This window comes from Coloeus monedula, assembly GCF_965178545.1.
Source record: "Coloeus monedula genome assembly, chromosome: 4".
Taxonomy (NCBI): domain Eukaryota; kingdom Metazoa; phylum Chordata; class Aves; order Passeriformes; family Corvidae; genus Coloeus; species Coloeus monedula.
The window spans coordinates 28,548,076-28,567,300 of NC_138784.1; the positions used below are offsets into that span (position 1 = coordinate 28,548,076).

The 19,225-nt window shown below is 41.0% G+C and overlaps 3 protein-coding genes across 3 annotated transcripts in view; 2 read left to right on the forward strand and 1 right to left on the reverse strand.

The window, feature by feature from the left end:
* The window catches only part of NUP205 (nucleoporin 205), a gene marked incomplete at its 5' end in the record, with an annotated part of 48,160 nt that extends 38,341 nt beyond the window's left edge, over positions 1-9,819 (forward strand). The window contains 10 exons of the mRNA XM_082281107.1: positions 787-925; positions 1,152-1,278; positions 2,340-2,416; positions 3,910-4,038; positions 4,557-4,683; positions 5,404-5,570; positions 5,977-6,100; positions 6,861-6,989; positions 7,711-7,784; positions 8,875-9,819. Coding sequence (XP_082137233.1) covers positions 787-925; positions 1,152-1,278; positions 2,340-2,416; positions 3,910-4,038; positions 4,557-4,683; positions 5,404-5,570; positions 5,977-6,100; positions 6,861-6,989; positions 7,711-7,784; positions 8,875-9,027 — 1,246 coding nt within the window. The 3' untranslated portion in view covers positions 9,028-9,819. The remainder of the gene's footprint in view (positions 1-786; positions 926-1,151; positions 1,279-2,339; positions 2,417-3,909; positions 4,039-4,556; positions 4,684-5,403; positions 5,571-5,976; positions 6,101-6,860; positions 6,990-7,710; positions 7,785-8,874) is intronic.
* Positions 9,820-10,394: 575 nt separating this feature from the next.
* Positions 10,395-16,531, forward strand: ARL1 (ARF like GTPase 1). Its single transcript, XM_082279886.1, has 6 exons — positions 10,395-10,599; positions 12,446-12,583; positions 13,883-13,964; positions 14,959-15,070; positions 15,780-15,958; positions 16,151-16,531. Exons 1-6 carry the CDS (start codon positions 10,596-10,598, stop codon positions 16,179-16,181), a joined length of 546 nt encoding a protein of 181 aa, XP_082136012.1. The 5' UTR covers positions 10,395-10,595; the 3' UTR covers positions 16,182-16,531.
* A 518-nt stretch (positions 16,532-17,049) lies between these two features.
* Positions 17,050-19,225, reverse strand: part of UTP20 (UTP20 small subunit processome component) — a 63,843-nt gene continuing 61,667 nt past the window's right edge. The window contains exons 60-62 of the mRNA XM_082281106.1: positions 18,727-18,853; positions 17,750-17,895; positions 17,050-17,405 (exon numbers count right to left, since the gene is read on the reverse strand). Of these exons, the coding sequence (XP_082137232.1) occupies positions 17,250-17,405; positions 17,750-17,895; positions 18,727-18,853 (429 nt within the window). The 3' untranslated portion in view covers positions 17,050-17,249. The remainder of the gene's footprint in view (positions 17,406-17,749; positions 17,896-18,726; positions 18,854-19,225) is intronic.

A 19,225-nucleotide genomic window follows, 5' to 3' on the forward strand; every position in this document is an offset into this window, starting at 1 on the left:
GTTTGAGGAACAGCATACACTGTAAACTTATTTTGGGGGCTCTGCAGCTGGTGAAGTGCAGTTTGTCCTCACCCATAAAACATTGAGAGAGCAGTGAATTAAATGCTATTTCAGAAATATTTTATGATGTGTTTAAAAAACATATATATATTCACAGTTATATATTGCTTGGCAGGTCTATTGATGTGTTGCCACATTAGTCATTGTGAGGTGATTGAGAAGATCTCAGAGAAGGAGATTCCATATTTAGGGGAAATTACCTGGGTTGATTTCAAGCCGTGGTCCCCGTTTTAAACGTACAGTTCTTAGTGACACACTGGGAGTTCAAACAGTTGGGAAAAATTTAAGACTTAGACAAGGTATACTATTTGAAAGTTCCAGTTAGACTTACAGGATTGTATAAAACCTATAGGACATTTGTAGAGGACTGCATTTAGCAGTTGCTCTAGAATTAAGCACAGCTCTTCCTAAAATATTTGAGAATACTTAGTTTTGTATATCAGTAAGCAGGTATCGTATTTCTGCAACAAAGTAATCTGGTTTAGTGTAGTATAATACAAAGAAGTAATTTTCCCAGCTTAAAGAAAATGTCTGGCAGCAGCTGTGTATCATAAATGTGCTGCTTTTCCAATATAAACTCAGTTCAAGTCCAGACCTCTTACTGAAGTATGTTTTTAGGTTCTTAAGAGTGATTGTAGGCTGAGGCTCTACCTCACTAGTAGACTTCACTCTTCTTGCACTCTTTATCTTTTTTTTTTTTTCTCCCTTCTTTTTAAACCTCCTAAGAATGTATGCAATGAGAGATCCCCCAGTCTTCATTCCTGCTCCAGTGGAACGTTATCACCAGATTCTTCTTCCAGCTCTTCAACTGTGCCAAGTGATTCTCACATCCAGCATGGCACAACACTTGCAAGCAGCAGGACAGGTAAGTTCCAAAACATGCTAGAATATCACCGCTATTGCTCATTCAAAGAAATTATAGGTGCCTTTGCTCTGATAGTAAGTTTTGTTGTTTTTTTTTTTTTTTTTAAATCCCATCCTCACTGGTACAGGAGGTCTTTTGAAATTGTTCAAAAGCATTGCTTCCTCTCTGCTCACTGTTAAATTTCATATTTCAATTCATATTTGCTCTTTTTTTTCTTGTGGTGCAGGTTTTGCAGTTTCTAATTTCCCATTCAGATACCATCCAGGCAATCCTGAGGTGTCAAGATGTAAGTGTTGGATCTCTCCAGGAGCTGGCCTCCCTGACAGGAATAATCAGCAAGGCAGCTTTGCCTGGTAGGAACTGCATTTTTAAAGTCTCAGCCCCATCTGCATGAATCTCAGGCTTTGTTTTCTGTAAAGAAACAGTAAGACAGAAGAGAATATCTATGACAATACAGATCTTTTTTGACATGTAGAGCCCTGAGAAAAATAGGGAAGTGTTACATTATTGTTCTTGAAGTAAATATGATGGATTTGCAGTAGACATAGTGCTCTTATCCGTATGTATTTGACTTTCCATTTTTTTTTCATCATTCTACCTTACACTAAGTACTTTTTGTCTTGGAGGTGACTTGCAAATAGAAGTGTTCAAAGTTTCTGTGGTATCTTCAAAAAAGAATTTTTATTCAGTAAGTTTTGTAACTGAGGAAATTAAGACGGAAAATTGTTTGCATACCCATATTTTTTTAAATTTCTTCTCTGGTTTTATTTCTTCAAAAAATAAAGCTTCCGGGGGGGGAAGCACTGCCGATCAGCATACTGACATTTCTCTTGGGTGACTTACTACTACTACTACTACTACTAATTATATATGTATTATATATATAATTAATATAAAATATAGTTGTTATTTATAATTATTTTTATTATAATATAATAATATATTATTATTACATATAATAAGGGCTAATAATTATTGTGATGGGTATTGTGATTTCTTCTGCATGCTTACTAGTTCAAAATAACTTTTCTATTTTGATTTAATGGCTTTCTTTGTTCAGGAGAGATGTCTGACCACAACAGAAAGGAGTGCAGGGCTGTAGGTTAAGCCCAAGTGCTTCTTTGCTTACAGTATACAGAGCTTTGCACGACAGCTGCAATTTCCATGCCAGCCTCTCCTCCCCCTTACCCCCATTTGATTACTTACCGGAACAGTAAGCTACGTGCTCTCGTGCATCTCCTGGTAGCTGCATTCATTCATATCTGAGTGTTTTGCTCAAAAAATATGCAAAATACAAGTTGTATGTTTGGCTGAAGTATTTCTGATCAATGCTTGTATTTAAAGGTATATACTGCGTAAATCTATTTAAAAAACTCCAAACAAATGGTTTTTTAATGGCTGTATCTTTTATCAGGAGTGTTAAATGAGCTGGACATGGATGTTAATGAAGGGACGCAGATGGAGCTACAAGGACACATAGGGCGATTTCAGGTAATAAAGTCATGTATTTAACCCTTGTCCTTTTAGAATTGGCTATCTAGATGTGTTTCTTCCTGTTTTTTTTACTCTGAGTAGTAGCAGTTAGGAAAGGGATGTTTTCCAGCATCAAGAAAAATGTGTAGCAGTTTGGGGTTTTTTGTGGGAGTGGGGATGGTTTGTGTGGGAGTGGGATGGGGTTTTGGTGGTCTGTTTTTTGTTGTCTTCCCACACTTCCCCATCCGGTAGAAAATACAACATTTGGCAACATCAGGGTTGCATCAGGGACTTTGTTTCCCTTCCTGGCTGTTCCGGTTTGGCCAAATTTAGAACTATATCCTCTGAGAGAAGGTACAACCACCCCTCCCCCCACCAGGTTCGGGAAAAAATAAATTTTCCTCGAAGGAAAGTGAAGAAGATAAAATTATTTATTTAACAAACACCCGGGAAAGGAAAATAATGCTAAATGGTAAAATCTTTCACTGTGGAGGAAAAAACCTGGGAAAGCGTTAGAGTCCTCCCTTTGGTCTCCTCGGAGCTGGGGCTTGGGCCAGGGCCAGGCCCTCTGTGCCTGGTGGAAAGTCCTCCCGATGTGCTCTGAGGTTGAAAGCAGTCCAGTAGGAAAGGGAGAAAATCCGGAATTCCAGAGAAGGAAAAAGCAAAGTCCAACTCTCAGTCTCTCTCTGGAGAACGAGAAACTGAAAAAACTGGCCAAAAGCTGACTGCAAAACAGCAAGCTGGGTCCTTCCTCACTCCCCTGCTGCAGCTGGGGGGGAAAAAAAAACCTGCTATCTTTATATGACCTTGAACGAGCTGCAAACTGCTTGGAGAAAGTTTTGCTCAGTTTTTTTTTTCCTCTTCCCCCTCTCAGGCTCAGTTTAGAGGCATAGAAAGGCACAAAAATTAATTTCTGGGCATAGGCAGCGATATGGGATACACATCATAACGTCACCCCAAGACACTGGCGTAGGACTCATCTTATGTGAAGAGAAAAATTTGAAGTCAACACCAAAGTATGTGAAGCAATGCAGAAATACTCTGTTACCACTTTGGCCATAAGCATGTCTCTAGCTCAACAATTTGGTGTATCAGACACACTAGTGGTTTATTTTTTTCCTACTGAATTAGTTTTTGTACTCTGCTTTTAAGGGACTTACCAGATTTTGTTTGTCTATATAGGTGAAGGTATTTTAGGTGTGGGAATGGTAAACCTCAACTGTCATTGATAGTAGTCTGTATAATAGTCTGCAAGAGACATCAAACAAAGTTGTGCACTTGTGAATTGCATTCATTTCTCATTGGTAGTGTTTTAGGGGGCCATTAATTTCTAAATTAAGTCAAGGTAAGTTAAAACACTAAAAATATAAACTATGTTTACAAAGTGCTAAAAGTTTTCTGTGCATTGCTTTCTTCATACTGTGTTGTAAGGGACATGTATCACTTAAGTGAAAGGAATAATGCATGTCATTTGTTGTGATGCTAATTTAAATGTTCATTCCTTACGGCAGCGCCAGTGCTTAGGACTTCTGAGTCGCTTTGGAGGATCAGACAGACTTCGCCAGTTCAAGCTGCAAGATGATAACGCAGCAGGAGACAGAGTGAACAAGAGGGATGAAATCGAGTTGGCCATGCAACAGGTAAGGACACAAGCTGCTGGAGCCTTCAGTCTCAACATTTTACCTGCTGTGCAGATTTGTTTAATTACCATAATTTCATATGATAGTGGTAGTGCTCTACACTGATTTTAGTGAGGTATAGGATTCCACATTTTATTTAAAGTAACCCTTGAAAATGTGTTTACTTACATTTGCATTAGAAACCTTTATTGTTTGGGTACATACTCTGTGAATTTTGAAGGCTTAAATTGATCAGAAATTTTCAAAATGAAAGCTGGATATAGAGGGCAATGGCTAACACTAAGTTAGAGCAAAAGGGGACTTAAAATTATCCAGAAATTTTAGCTAGCAAGTTTGGGAAGGAGGCAAAGTTGCAAGTCTTAGACTTGAAGTAGAAGAGAGTCTGTTACTGATGAGAAAATAGAATTGTCACATTGTGGTGAGGAGAGGAGCAAAGCATGTTGTTCACTGATATTTTTCCATGTAAAATTTAATGTTCAAAAATTGACATGCTGGGGCTTTTTTTCCTTTGTTGGCAGATCTGTGCAAACGTGATGGAATACTGTGAGTCACTGATGTTGCAAAGCGCCCCCAGTTTTCAGCACACTGTTTGTCTGTTTACTCCCAGCCTGTCTGAGTCAACCAACCGAGATGGGCCTCGGCAGGGTGAGATTTTTGACTTGCTCTTTTATGAGACTGAACGCTGTGACATTTGGGCTACTACAAAATAATGAACCAGAGACTGTAGTTTCACATACTCTTGAAGTCACTTTATGCCAACACTGTAGCTGCTCACTCTCTCATTCTGGAATCCATGCTTGTTCAGCCTTGCACTAAGCCAAATCAGGAAACTAATCCTAGTTAAAACAATTAAATTGTTAGTTAAAATTAGTTTAAAAATTTTTTTTTATTCACTTCATTCACAGCATCAGAAATATATATGTCAGAAAAGATATGTGTATGTAAATAAATAGCACAAGACAGGGGAAGGTCAAGATTTCCTGTTTTTTCAGCTCCTGTGCTGGATTATATTATTTTAAACATGTAAGATGTGTTTTGATGCTGGCTGGAACTCTATTATAACACATGGCAAGAGTTTACACTGTGTCATTATACAGTTGAATGGCTAAAATATTTAAATAGTAAGTCTTCTAAATGAGTTATATTTTACATGTTATACTCAGTACTGCACTAGGCTGACTGCCTGTTAGTACTGCAGTTACAGAACTTTTTGCCTCGACTTCCATTTATGTTACTTGTGAACTAAGTGCAAAATATTCTTGCCAGTGCTTTCATGTGTTTCACTAGATTATTGGCAGAGAGCATACCTTATTGATTTCTTGGGGTTTTTTAGTTTTGTTTTTTTATCTTCAACATCTTGTCTAGATACACAAGCACCAGTGGTCCCTTATTGGCACTTGCCTGGCCTGGGCATTATCGTCTACCTGCTGAAACAGAGCACTAGTGATTTCTTCAGTTACTATGACAGCCATCGTCAGAGTGTTAACAAACTGCAAAATGTGGAGCAACTGCCACCAGATGAAATAAAAGAGGTAATTGTTCTTCTGACTCCATAGTTTCTGTATTGTAGTAACTTGGACATAGCTGTAACAAAGGCTCCAAAGCATCTTAGATAAGCAAGTAGTTCCATTCTTGTACATATTCTTTTCTACTGTTGGTGCAGGGGGTCCATAGAATGAGTGATCTAAAACTTAAGGGGAAAATATTTGGCTTAACTTTGTAAAAGTTGTGATTTTCATTATAGTTGCTTGGGGATATGTTTCATTTTTCCATTTTTTGGTCAGCAAGATTATGCAAATTCAAAACAGAGAGCAAGGTTTTAAAGAAATAGTAGCTAACAAGAAAGCTCTAGATACTAATAAGTAATCTTATTTGTTTATTTTTCTTGATGTTTTGTGATTTGCTACAGTCTTTCTGTTTTTTCTCTTCCTGTCACAGTTGTGTCAGTCAGTTATGCCAGCTGGGGTTGACAAGATTTCCACTTCCCAAAAATACGTCTTGGCAAGGCGGCGCCTGGTGAAGCTAATAAATAACCGAGCCAAGCTGCTCTCCCTCTGTTCCTGTATCCTTCTAAAATTGAAATGACCCTCAAGGTGATGCTCCAGAAAAGCAGAGAGATAGAAACAGGGTTTTTTTACCTGGATTTCTGACCACTTTGAGCAAAATTTTTTTACAAAAACTAAATTTGAAATACTGACAATTAACTTAGGAGGCTATTGCTCTGCTATTACTAGAATACAAGTGTTTTCAAGTTGGTAATTCCCATTTTGAGACCCTGCTAGGACTTTCTGCAGCATGATAATAAAGGAATTGTTACAGCCCAGCTCTTCAATTTAGTATCCAGACCCCCTAAACATTCACACGTGTCCAAGTGTGGTGGAAGAAATAGAAAAATAATTTTGATGTGCCTATCAAAATAGGAGTTTCTAGCCTTATAGTCAACCTGGCATAAACCTGAATCTCATACACATCAGTAATTCTATGGAAATAACCAGTCACGGACAAAAGAATTGTCTTCAACAGATCAGAATTTTCCTCTGCAGCCTCCCTTGGGAAAGATGTGCTCTTGCACACTGGGCTGTTATCAGCAAAGATGTTACTGCCATCCCAGCTTTATAACCTCGGCTTTAATTCACTGGCTGCAGCTGAGGTACCTTTACAAACCACATGAGTGATCCATCACTGGGCCGTGACTGTGGAGGAGGTGACAGGTGGTTGAGCTGACATCTTCAGCTGCTTCCAAGTGTGTAAATATGCTCATACAGTAAATGTACAACCCAAAGACAATCAAATTGCAGTCCTTCACTGAGATGTGTCTGCAGATATTATAGAAATATGTCTCTTCATTCTTTGGCGCCATCTGGAACACTACCTACTGCACTGTACACCCACTGACTCCCAAGACCCACTGCTGTCCTCTAGGATGTCCTTTAAGAAAGGAAGGCTGCAAGGTAAAATTTCTCAAACATCAGAGTGCCTTTGAATAACTTCTCATGGTTAGCTTTAAAACTGATCTGCTACTTGTAATGTCTTGCCTTTTATATTTGATAAAAGAGATTTTATTTGGATTTGGCACACCTTTGGATATTCCACTGTAGAACTGGAAATACTGATAACGTTTACTCACAGACTTTTGGGGTTTGTGTATTACAAACAACCTCTTAAGGAAAGTAGAAGTAACTTTTTTTATTTCTGCTCTTGAAACTGCAAAACAAAGTGAAGTTCAGCTAATATAATCAGATCAGTGATCCAAAATAGTTTATAGGAAAATATTTCAATATAATAATCTAAGATGAAATTAAGAAATAAAGTTAATACTGGTGCTTTTAGAAGTATTTTTAGAATTATAGCCATCATTGATTCACCAGAAGATTTTAAATTCCTTGAATGTTTTTTTTTTTTTTAAAAAGAAAAATGGAAGGAAATCAGGGAGAGGGGATTTGAGGAAGAGTCTTTTGCTTAAAGTGCCATGTTGTGTGATCAAAATTATTCATGACTCACTCTTTATGTATTTTATCTAAATCATTTAAGTCAAAAAATTAGTGTAATTTCTAATGCATAAGCTTACTTTTGGACCAAATTGGAACACTGTTTTAAATTTGTTATATGACTTGATACAGAGATAGCGTGGAGCAGCCCACATAATTTTAACATCTCGTTTTCTATTGCCAGATTCCTTTGGTTCAGAGCCAAGCTTGGATTTCAGTAGTGGACTGAATCGAGTGAGCCAGCATGATATAGACCAGGTGAGATGTGACAGTCGGCTGCAGGGTACAGAATGCTCCTGGCTACCATGCAGCTATTGGGAGCAGTCTGACTGTTGCTGTCCCACTTCTGAACAACCTGCAGGAACACCAACAGCACATAACTTCATTTAGGATTAGTGAGGCATTACAAAATTGTTTTGGAAGATATTGTGAAATAGGTGGCACTTGTGCTGCTGTGCACGTATCTTCCAATCTTAATACAGAGTGTTAAGTAAAAAATGAACTATACTTACAAAATAGAGTAATCATTCTTTTCTCTTACCAACCAGTCAAATGGTGGTTTTTTAATAATGGCTTTCTGAAAACACCAGTTGTCCTTGAAAGACCTGCAACATGAGGACAAATTTCCCAATTTTCTGTGGTCCTCCAACTGCTCACTACAGGTCAGCTTTAGCTAGGCTATAGAGAAATGAGATCAAAAGGGTAACAGGAGTTGAGGAGACTATAAAATGTGAATGCTAGAACAGAAGTAATTTCCACTCACACAGCAATTTAATAGTTTGTGTAAATTTGATGCAGAGGTGGCAGGAAAAAAAAGATATGTATTAATAAATCCCACTGACATTTCTATGACTGTGCAGGAAAAAAAACCCTTGCTTGTCAAAACTGCAGTCTCAAGTACCTTTCTATGATCTAGAATTGTAAGAAAAATTGCTGTGTGTTTTGTGATGAGGTATCTGTCATTTATTTAATTTGTTCAAAAGCAAACTGTACAATATCATCTTGGTAAAATACTTAGAATGTAGTTAATTCAGTGACCTCTTACATATGCATAAATGAAAAAATGTTGTTGGTGCACACGGACTCTCTAAAGAGCCCTTAAAGGACTAGGAAAATTTTAATTGGAAGACGTGTTTGTATGACTGTAAGTGAAGAAGCTGAATTATAACCAATAATTCCTAAAACAGAATAAGCAGTACTTACTAGAGAAGTTAGAAAGCCCCATTCTTTGGAAAGCAGGTCAGAGAATAAATCACAGTGAAGGGGTTGACAGGCAGTGGATTATAAGCTGGTACTTCAGGATGAGAAGATTTTGAGTTGATGACTGCATCAAATCTCTGTTTCTCAGCTCCAGCTGGAAGCCACGAACAGCTTTGGTGAATCTCTGCAGAAGAAGCTTCTGGACATCGAAGGTTTATATTCCAAGGTTCGCTCACGATACACCTTTATCCAAGCTCTCGTTAGACGTATCCGTGGTCTCCTAAGGATATCAAGGACCTAAAAGACTCTTGATACATGCTGCTTGCCCAGTGAAGCCGTGTACTGGGGCAGGCCTTCTGGATCATCACATTTTATAGATCAAGCATTTTCTAAATACTGTCAAAATTATTTTGTTACTTTTTTTTATCCCTGTGGATGAGTTTTGTGTATTCTTTCCTACTGCTCGCAACTTGACATAAAAAATAAAGGATTGTTTTTGACTGAGTTATGAATAATGTAAAATTTCAAGCAAGAACGAATTCTAATGGAGGATATCAAGGAAACAGGAAGTTCTGCAGCTGTGATGATACTACATTTGTTGATGCTTTCAGAGAAAACTAAAACATCTTTGTCTGTGTTGTTCCTGTTTCACACACAGATTTAATGAAACCATAGGGTTCATGTTTCATCACTTGCAGACTGATTACTGTGGTGTGGATTTTATATTCATTTTGCACTGTGAACTGCTAATTTCTGCTCCCCCTCCTCCTGTTGTTTTTTCAGCTGAAAGAAGTCCAAGCTGCTTCTCTTTGAAAAAGTTTAAAATGAGAAAAGTGATAAAAGTCATGGAAGGTGATGGCTATAGGTTTGGGTTCTTATGGCTGGAGGAGTAAAGGTTTCTGTGCTTTTCTTGCTGCAACACAAGTATAAAGACAGAATAAAGCGCATGGGGTGGAAGCCAGCAATCGTGAATGATAGATTGGTTCTGTAGTTAGATTGTTCTCCTATGAAACATTCATCTATCCTTGTATCTTCTGGAAAAAAGCTATTAAAAAAAGCATAATCATTGATTATTGACAAGAGCTCTGTTGCACCTCTCCCTTAACTCAGTCAGACTTACGGCCTAGTTCACATGTGCCTTGTACACTGTTTCCTCTAAATTTTCGTTACATAATTGTTAACATTTTTTATGCTTTTATGTTTACTTATCTGCACAGCCTAATCACATGGATGACATCATTTTTACGGAGGGATGATGCCAGCGCTGCTGTCAGGTGTGTCTTGTTAGCTGTTCCACAGGAGCAGCTTGCTATTAATGTTTTACCCAGCTGCACTTTGGCTGTTGAGTTTCACCAGCGTCTTCCTTGTGTGTCCACCACTCTCGGAGAAACCCAAGCCCTAATCCAATACCCTAATGTGGGCGTTGTGCTGGCTCCGAGGAATCCAGGCCCCTGTGTACCGCACCCCGCTGTGGCAGGAGGCTCTCGGTGCTGCCGGGCTGCGGTGGCAGCGGGGAGGCCCCGGGCCGGTGACGCCGCCGGGCTCCGCTCCGCCCCGCGCGCTCCCGCCGCCGCAGATTCGTCAGGCGCTGGCCCCGGCGCTGCCGGTTTTATTCCCTAAACCTTTCTCCCCGCTCCCCTTCCCGCCCGGGCGTGTCCAGGGAGGGCGCGGGGACGGTCCCGCTCTCAGACCGTTCCCTGCTGGCCGGGGGCGCTGCCGGGCTCCGTGTGTCGAAACGGCGGCGGGAGCGGGCGCGGAGCGCTTTGTTTACTCGCCGGCGTTCGACGTGGAGCCGGGCGGCGGCGGCAGGGCCAGCGCGGCGAGGGCAACGGAGCGGGGCGGGCCGGAGCGCCGGCGGAGCGGCTCGACATGGGTGAGGAGCGGGCGGGACGCGGCTGCCCGAGGGGTCCCGTCCCTCACTCCCCGGCGGCCGTAGAGGCGGGGGCGGCGGGGAGGGCGGACGGGTCGGTGCTGAGCCCTCCCGCGGGGAGGGACGGGCTCCTGCCCGCCGGCGGCGGGAGGCCGGGGCTGAGGGCCGCGCTCGGGCGGTACCCACATTGCGCTCGGGCCAGGCCCTGCCCGCGGGCCGGTTCCCGGGCAGCCGCCGCTGGAGCGCCCGGAGGCCGCGGTGGAGCTGCCTTGCGAGGGCGAATCGTCCGTGCAGCGGCAGGAGGGTGTGTTCGGTCATATCCTGATGCTTCTGTGCTCCTGACACCTGGGAAAATTAAACTCTGCATCAAGTCTCTGATGGGCTACTAATACGGAGTGAATGAGGAGAGAAGGTCTTGCAGACTAGTAAATTTAAGAGAGGCCCTGAATCTGAGAGTTAAGTGATTGACGTGAACCTGTCTTATTGCAGATGGTATTTGAGCAGTGGTTTAGTGTGGGAAAAGCATACACAATTGCATATAAAAAGAGGGAGAGAGAGGTGTCTGGCTGCAAGCAAAGTTACGGACTGAATTTTCGAATCTTAGGCCTCCATGCAGCCAATGGTAGCTTTCTACTTGTGATGTTTCTGTTGAAATACCTTTTCCCAGCTGAGTTCTCTTAAGGTTATTTGCCTGTCTGGCAATAAGAGGTGCCATGAGCAGCGCTATGCAGACTGGCAACTGATGGTCCCTTAGACCTTCTCCTTGTTTTCCAGGTCTGTAGTGTGTATGGCTTCTCTGGTGGGATGGGCTTAGAAGAAATAAAGCAACTTGTTATCAGTCTGAATTCCTTCTGAAGTATAAGCATGCTTGCTCCTAAGCTCGTTGCTCCCTCCTTTCCATGGAAAGGCTTCACAGATGCCTAGACAGGCAAACACAGGAAATAATTTTTATCAAAACATCTTTCAGTAAGATTTTGGTTGCACATCTTCATTAATTTGTCTCTGATATATTTATCAGTGTCATCAGTGATTCTGGCTTGTTGGATGTTTTATTATCTTTTGCAGGCTTTTGGTGTATTTACAGAATTATGATTTAACATATGGTTGTTATAAAAATCATTGGAAAAAATGTAATTGTTACTGGCTTAGAACACTAGTATTGTTTCTAGGATTAAAAATCTAGTAGGCATAAATCAGATACTAGCCTGGCCACAAGTACTCTTGCATGCATTTAGAGAATAAATGAGATGCTGGGGCAAGCCAGTTTTGGAAAAAAGGATGAGAAGGACATTAAAAATCAGCTCCTAGACTTCTCTGTAGCATTAATGTACTTGATTTAGTGCAGCTTTGCTGTTTGTAATGAACTGATTTAACATGTACTTACTGATTTATACCTAATTTTAAGAAAAAAAGAAGTGGATGGTTCTATGGAAGACCATAAACATCTTCTGATGCTGAATTTTTTCAGGCTTCTTTTGGTCCTTGTATAGTCTCTGGCACTGAAAAGATAAGAGTCTGATGCAAGAAGAAAAGAAGATGACTCAGATTTTGGCAAATGAGAGAAAAGGAAAAAATAGAAGTGTAACTGCAGTGAGAAAGCTTGATGCTGCTGCTGCAACATAATTTGCTGGAGTGAGCTACCATAGAACCATAAAATGGCAACATAAACCAGGAGGACATAATGTAGTTGAGCACACAGCCATCTGGGCAACAACCTGAACTTGTCTTTTTTCAGTGGAGAAAAGAAGCATCTTGTAGTCAGTAAGAAATGAGGTCGGTCTGTCTGCCTTTGCATATCCTCCACAGAGCTGGCTGACGTTGAAATGTCTTTCTCTTCTGCTTTTTGTAGGGGGCTTTTTCTCCACCATCTTTTCCAGTTTGTTTGGCACTCGAGAGATGAGGATTCTCATCCTGGGGCTGGATGGAGCAGGAAAAACAACCATTCTCTACAGGTTACAAGTTGGAGAAGTTGTGACCACCATTCCGAGTAAGTGATCTGCCCATAGGGAGTATATTTGCCTGTAGCTCTAACACATAAACTTTGCCAGCTGAACTTACTGTACTCTTCCTTCATAAACAAAAGGACCTTGTGTTGTGGGAGCCTTGCACTGCTGTATCCAAGAATTTTTCTTGGATAAAAGTATTACAAAAGAATATTTTATGCTGCCCTGCAAAATGCAAAAAGCATTTGACCTCAAGATTGTTAGCATGATTTGGCAGGCTGACCGTGATAGGTAACAGTGGACTGCATAATTCCTTCATTTCCAAATATAGCTATTATGTGAATTCCAGAGGTCACTGTTGCTGTACATAGGATGGTGTCAGTAAATCATACCTCTTTTTTTGACAAGGGTTATATAAACACTTGTTTTACATGGAGAAGAAGAAATCAGATGATTTAACCTTACATTCTGTAGAAAATGTAACAAGACTCAATGTGAGGTTTCATGGAAGAAGATGATGCTTATTTAAAAAAAATGTAGCTGATTTCACCACTTGTCTTGGCATTCATGCAGCCACACACACTGGGCCAAGTGTTCTGGCCATGATTGCTCTGTGTAACATGAAGGACAAGGGATGCTTGACTTTTCTGTCCCTGTCATGTCTGTTGTGTTCCTCCTGAATCTGACTTTGTTCAGGCCTCTGTTACCTTTTAGAAGCCAGCAGGGTATTTGCTGGGCTATACTCTTTTTGCCCAAGGGTTTTGCTTATTTCACCCTCTGTAAATTTTAAGCAGCCTATGCCCACTGTTCACTTTCCTGTGCTGTTGTTTCCCTGGGCTGGCAGGAAAAGGAATGACATATGTGATACTGCAGCCTAGTTGCCATCTTCCAGACATCAGTATCGAGTCCTCTGCTGAGAAGTTGGTTCTGCTTTGGTTCTGCTGTGGTTCTTACGAGCGTGCAGACCTTGTGTGGACAGGAAGCACACATTCCTTAGTGCTCTCTTGCTGTCAGTTGTGTACGTGGTTGTCACAGCAGGCCAGTTCTTCAGCCCTTGCTCTGTTTCTTTTGGCGATTTCAGGCACACTGCTGTGGATTTTTGCCAACCTTAGCATTCGTTACAAATCTCTAAAATATGTTTACGATGTGGTTTTATTGTTCAAAGAAGAAAAATTTCTGCATTATTTTGAATCATGTTTGTTGGGGTAACTTTGCAAAAGGCATGAACTTCATTGTGCAGCTACTGAGACTTTTCAGGTCTGAAAATCTTAAACTAAGTGTCGTGGTATTCTTCAGAAAAACAGGAAAATCACCAACAGTGAAATTGTTTAACTTTGTTTCAGCCATTGGCTTCAATGTTGAGACGGTGACCTACAAGAATCTGAAATTTCAAGTCTGGGACTTAGGAGGACAGACAAGCATAAGGTAATAGATTTCTTAAAGTCAATTAACTTTCTCTAAAGAGTGCCAGGTTCTTGGAATACTCTTAGCAGGGACTTCTGCAAATTGGTTTTATAAACAGCCCATTCTCAGGAAAGCATTTTCATCTGATGGAATTCAGTTTGTAAAACTTGTGATGCACTACAGATTGGAAAAAACCAAACAAGTGTTTTTTCATTTGTATTCAGTTTTGCTTTGAAAAACAAATTCATTAGTGTAGTAGGCAATTGAGTAGCATTCTGAGAAAGAGTGGAGGGGGTGATAAAAACCCAAAAGGATACTTCCTAGCTTTGCACTCTTAAGAATATTGAAGTTGGATTTAGGTATAGACAGTAATTTTTAGCAAGCTTCACAAGTTTTGTAATGAGTCATTATCAGTACAATCCCTGTACATTCAGTACATTACCCTGTACAGTCCTTTAGTGATTCCTTCTGCAGTGCTCAATAGCAAGGTGCAGCGTAGTTAGTTAGGAAGGAAGGTGCAGTCCGTGAGATAAAGGTTCCTTCCCTTAGTTTCAGTACAGTAATTCTGCAAAAGGTGGTTTGTTTTGATCCTTGTTAGTTACTTGCCTGTATTAATTAGTCATTTAAGATTTCTCTGGATATCCTTCTTTGGTGACTGTAATGAAGATGCTTGTGTCTTTAAACTTTCTATGCTTTCCTGTCCCTCAGTTATGGACCTAATGTCCCGCAGTCTGATTCCCAAATAAATCTGTCCCCAGCATTTCTGTTCTTTTCCTGTTTTCAAGCTGCTTTTTATTTGCTTTGTGTTGGACTTTTTTCTTTTTCCTGCCTTGGAGAGTATTTGTATTATCTGTTCATTTTTGAAGTCTCCTGAAGAAGTCTTCTACTTGCCTCCTGGGGTCTTTCACCCCAGAGACAGTTTTTACTTCCTCTGGGTGATCTGTGTTTAATTATCTGGCTAAAAAGAATTGCTTACATGCAAATGCCATGACTGGAACTTCTCTCTCCTCTGCAGGCCCTACTGGCGGTGTTACTATTCGAACACAGACGCTGTCATTTATGTAGTGGACAGCTGTGATCGAGACAGAATTGGCACTTCAAAATCAGAGCTTGTTGCTATGTTAGAGGTAAGAAAACAAGGATGGCAGTTGTTATCAGTAAAAAAATTGAGAAATTAAAACTTTTTCTTTGGAGTGAATGTGAAATTTGATTCAGTGAATCAAGTGAAGCTCAACTTCACTTGTGAAACTTCAGCCCTCAGCATAGCCCATGCACCACTTTGGACTGAAAAAAGCACTGAATACTCTGCAGGTATTTCATGGGTTTGTGCAGCTTTATCTGGGCAGTTAATTTCATGGTGCCTTGTGGTCCTATGAAAATTCACCTGCCTGCCAGGACAGCTGCTCAGTACTGCAGTGGTGGCAAAATCAGGCCCTGAAGGATTGACAGTAATTAGTATCCTACTATGTTTTGAAGCTGAAGAACACATGTAGAACAGGGTACTATAAGTAAGATGAGTTGAGCAACACTTCCTTTCTCTCTCTTCCCCTGCCCCTCAAAATACCTGCAAGCTCATTTAATGTGCCTTGTTAAATCCAACTACCAGCTTGTTTCATAATTTGCACTGGCCATGTTTTGAAACTGCCCCTATGGGGTATCATACTGGAATTCAAAATAAACACCATTCTTTCACTGAAGAATTTTGTACAGAACAGAAATCAGCAAACAAAATCATTGAGAGCTGCTGAAGTTCCTTTTTATTATACAGGTTTTCTCTCCTTAAATAAATTCTGTAGAAGTCTCTGCAACAACTTCCACGATTTCCCTTTCTTTTAGGAAGAAGAGCTGAAGAAAGCCATTTTGGTGGTGTTTGCAAATAAACAGGACATGGAACAGGCCATGACTCCCACAGAAATGGCAAATGCCCTTGGCTTACCAGCTTTGAAGGACCGAAAATGGCAGATATTCAAAACCTCTGCAACTAAAGGCACAGGGCTTGATGAAGCAATGGAATGGTGAGTACCAGTCTAGTTATGCTTCATTCATAGGCTTAATTTTACAGATTTGGTAGGGGTTTTTATAAGACTGGATTTGTGGACGGTGTGACATAAAAGAGTCCACATTAGAAGAATGACTGGTTTTCTCCTGGAAGTATTTCAGCAGAATTGAAATGACTTTCCAGTAAACTGACTTAACCTTGTTCCTAGGTTGGTGGAGGCCTTGAAGAGCAGACAGTGATACAAAACTGACCAGTGCAAGGAAGTCTCAGCTATAGCCAGCATCATCCTTTCTGCAGTTAAGTATTTTCAGGCCACAGCTACTTGTAAATAGGACAGATTTGAATTTGACTTCTGTAATGTGGATGCCTCTCTTGAACTGTAAAACTGAAATAAGTGAATGTCTGTGTACATTATCATACTCCATTTCTTTCTTTTTGTTTAAAGAATGTACTTATGTTAATTTGTATGAAAGTCTTACTTGCTGGGAAAATAGGGGTTTTTTTGTCATCCCTCCTTCCTTTGGTGGTTTTGGTGGCCAGCATATTGGTGTGGATAGAACACTAATAAAATCTGGAACTGTCAGCTATACCCAGGGGCGTGTTGCTTGCTAGAGGCTGCTTGCTTGCCGCTTGCTTTACAGAAGTCCAAGTGCTGCCAGTTCAGCAGCCACGTAGCTGAACACCTGCAGAGGTTTCCTTAGGCTGGTATTGTTCTACTTCGTAACCCTTCAGTGCAGACACCCTGTTACAGTGAAGTACAGCAACAAAGCACAAGTAGTGCACCTCTGGCTGCCAGCATGGCATTCAGTGGGTGTCTGAAAGGAAAATCAGTGTCTTCAGTAGACCCCTACTGCCCTGATGTTCCAGGGCCATAACTTCAATTTAACTTCCACCTTCATGAGCTGTTGTTCCTGTATTCTCATCTCAGCCAGAAATGACAGGTAAGTAGCTCAGTGTAGCTGCAGAAACTGAAGGCCAAATCAAAGTCAGGAGGCAGACTTTTCTCTTTGGGACCAGTGTGTTCACAGGCAGGAATGCAGTCATCACAGAACCCATTTCTTACAAATGAAGTAAAATTTAATATAAAATACCATAGTTGTTGCCCATTCAACTGTACATGCTCTGGTAAATATACAGGTTTGGAAAAAAATTGAACAGCGTTTATTTAAGATCCTCGATGAAAAAGAGGACATAAAAAATACTAATAAATATAGTTAAAATACGCAAGTACTTTTTAAAACAGTACTTTAGTTCTTTAGCTTGATATTACTTTTCATAAATGAATCCTCCAGGAATGAAAAGCGCTTTCATTCCACCATTGCCAGATCTTTCAGTGCATGACTGCGATGTCGCTTGGCCTTGTACATAGGGCGCAGGGATTCTATTTTTCTCTTCCTGGTTTCTGCTTTATTCTTGTGTCTCTTCAGCTTCCTCCTTGCAGCAATGTCAGGATTTGCTACAGTCTAGGGAGAAATAGTACATTGTTTATTTACAACTAACAACAGGCCCTGTGTACATCAGGAACTTCCTGAGAAGCTGGTAGCTGCTAAGACAATGCATGGATGTTCTTAGGTTCCTCAAATCTGAGGGTATTCAGGCTGCTCTGCCCTTCAGGTAAGCAGGAAAGCATCGCTGTCAGCCAGAACTTGCCCAAGAGGCTGATCATAGAGTTTCTTTGAAGTTTCATAAATGAACTGATGAAACTTTCCTAATTCAAGACGAAGTTCTTCCTCAAACTCCCCGGGCAGCTCTCAAGCCTTTAGAGAAGCCCTATTTCTTTTACTCAGAAGAGAAAGTGGCATCTTACCTGCAAAGCCCTCTGCTTTTTCCTCATTGCTCTTTTCTGGTTGGCCTGTTTCTGCACAGAAGAAAAGGCCAGCGAAAAGGCCTCCAGTCCCACTAACTTCTTGAGAAGTTCTATGATTTCTTGGGAAAGGTTCTTCAGTGTTGGATCTATTAAAACACAACGGGCTTACTTAATCTTTTCAGCATATGGAATGAAAGCCAAGAGCATAGTATGGATTCCTCTTTCTTTAATAAAGGATGGCTGCACTGATTGACCTTGCCCAAACCAGTACTTGGTTCTTCACCAGCTTTCCCAGAGAACTGAGTGGCTTTTCAACCAGCAAACAAAAAATAATGCTTCTGAGAAGCAGAAACTTTTTTGAAGGACAAAAGCATCCCAAAGGTGAAGTACAAGTGACTTTCTATATATAGCCACCTAGGGTTCTAGTGGAATAGGCTTTGTTGGAAATAAAGGATGATTCCAGCCTTGTCAGTCAGCATTTTGGTAAGCAAAACAAGGGCTGGCTAATTGTTGGAATCACTAATTAGTGGCAATGTATTAACTACAATCACTGTGAAAAAAATTTATACTGGGGGTGAAAAAAGGCTACAAAGAAGTGCTAAGGGAAAACTGAGAGCAAGGCAAATATTTCCCTCAGTCTTTCAAACAGTTCTTCCAAGTTCCTCTCCTCAGCAAGGACTCTGTGAGTCCTGCCACCATGAGCCCACCCTCGAGTACTACACTTTTTCCACTACACCATATGCTCAGGCTTTACCCACTTGCACACAGAAGCGTGCCTAACTTCATTCCAGTCTCTGAACATGCAGATTTCTATTTCAGCTGACATACACTCTCCTCCCTGGTGTTTTGGTTAGACAGCAAGTAGATGAAATTACTGATTACAGTATCAACACCTCGAGACAAAAGGAATGGCAGGTGGTGTTTGTACTGAAGCACAGCTGTGATGCACATTCCTCTCTGTGAGGGAAATCCCTTACCTTGCTCTGCATAGTTGCTGTTCAGCTCCCTGTACAGAGGGGTGAGAATTGTTGGAAGGTAGGGCTTGATCCTGTCTTGCCCCAGATCCACCGAGATTGCTCCCAGGAACTTAAAGATGCAGCTTCTCTGAAAATAAGTGTGTGGGACATGGAGTAAGGAAGGCTGGAAGGAAACTTCCTGACTGAAGTGCTACAAGAGGGCCAAGCATAACTGTTCAACACAGCAGGTGTTTGTTGTTTTAGACACCTGAGTCACAAACTCACTGCTGTTACAAGGTCTTACTGCATCCAAGTAAGCCTTTAGAGAGACACCACCCCTGTTGTGTGAGCTGGGACTGGGCTGGCAGCTGTTGACACTTTGAACAACAGGCTTGTTCTCACTGTCCTCAACTGAGGCAGCTGAAGACATGAAAGCTCTACCTAACTCTGCACCATGGGGAACCACAGTGCTTTTCCTGATGCTCTCCCACACATCCCCTCCCCTTCTCCTAGCAAGTTA

What these genes read in the sequence shown, in the direction of transcription:
- ARL1 (XM_082279886.1), top strand. An exon ending in AGTTGTGACCACCATTCCGA is followed by an intron (nt 12,584 to 13,882) that starts GTAAGTGATCTG and finishes ACTTTGTTTCAG; the next exon opens with CCATTGGCTTCAATGTTGAG. An exon ending in GGAGGACAGACAAGCATAAG is followed by an intron (nt 13,965 to 14,958) that starts GTAATAGATTTC and finishes TCTCCTCTGCAG; the next exon opens with GCCCTACTGGCGGTGTTACT.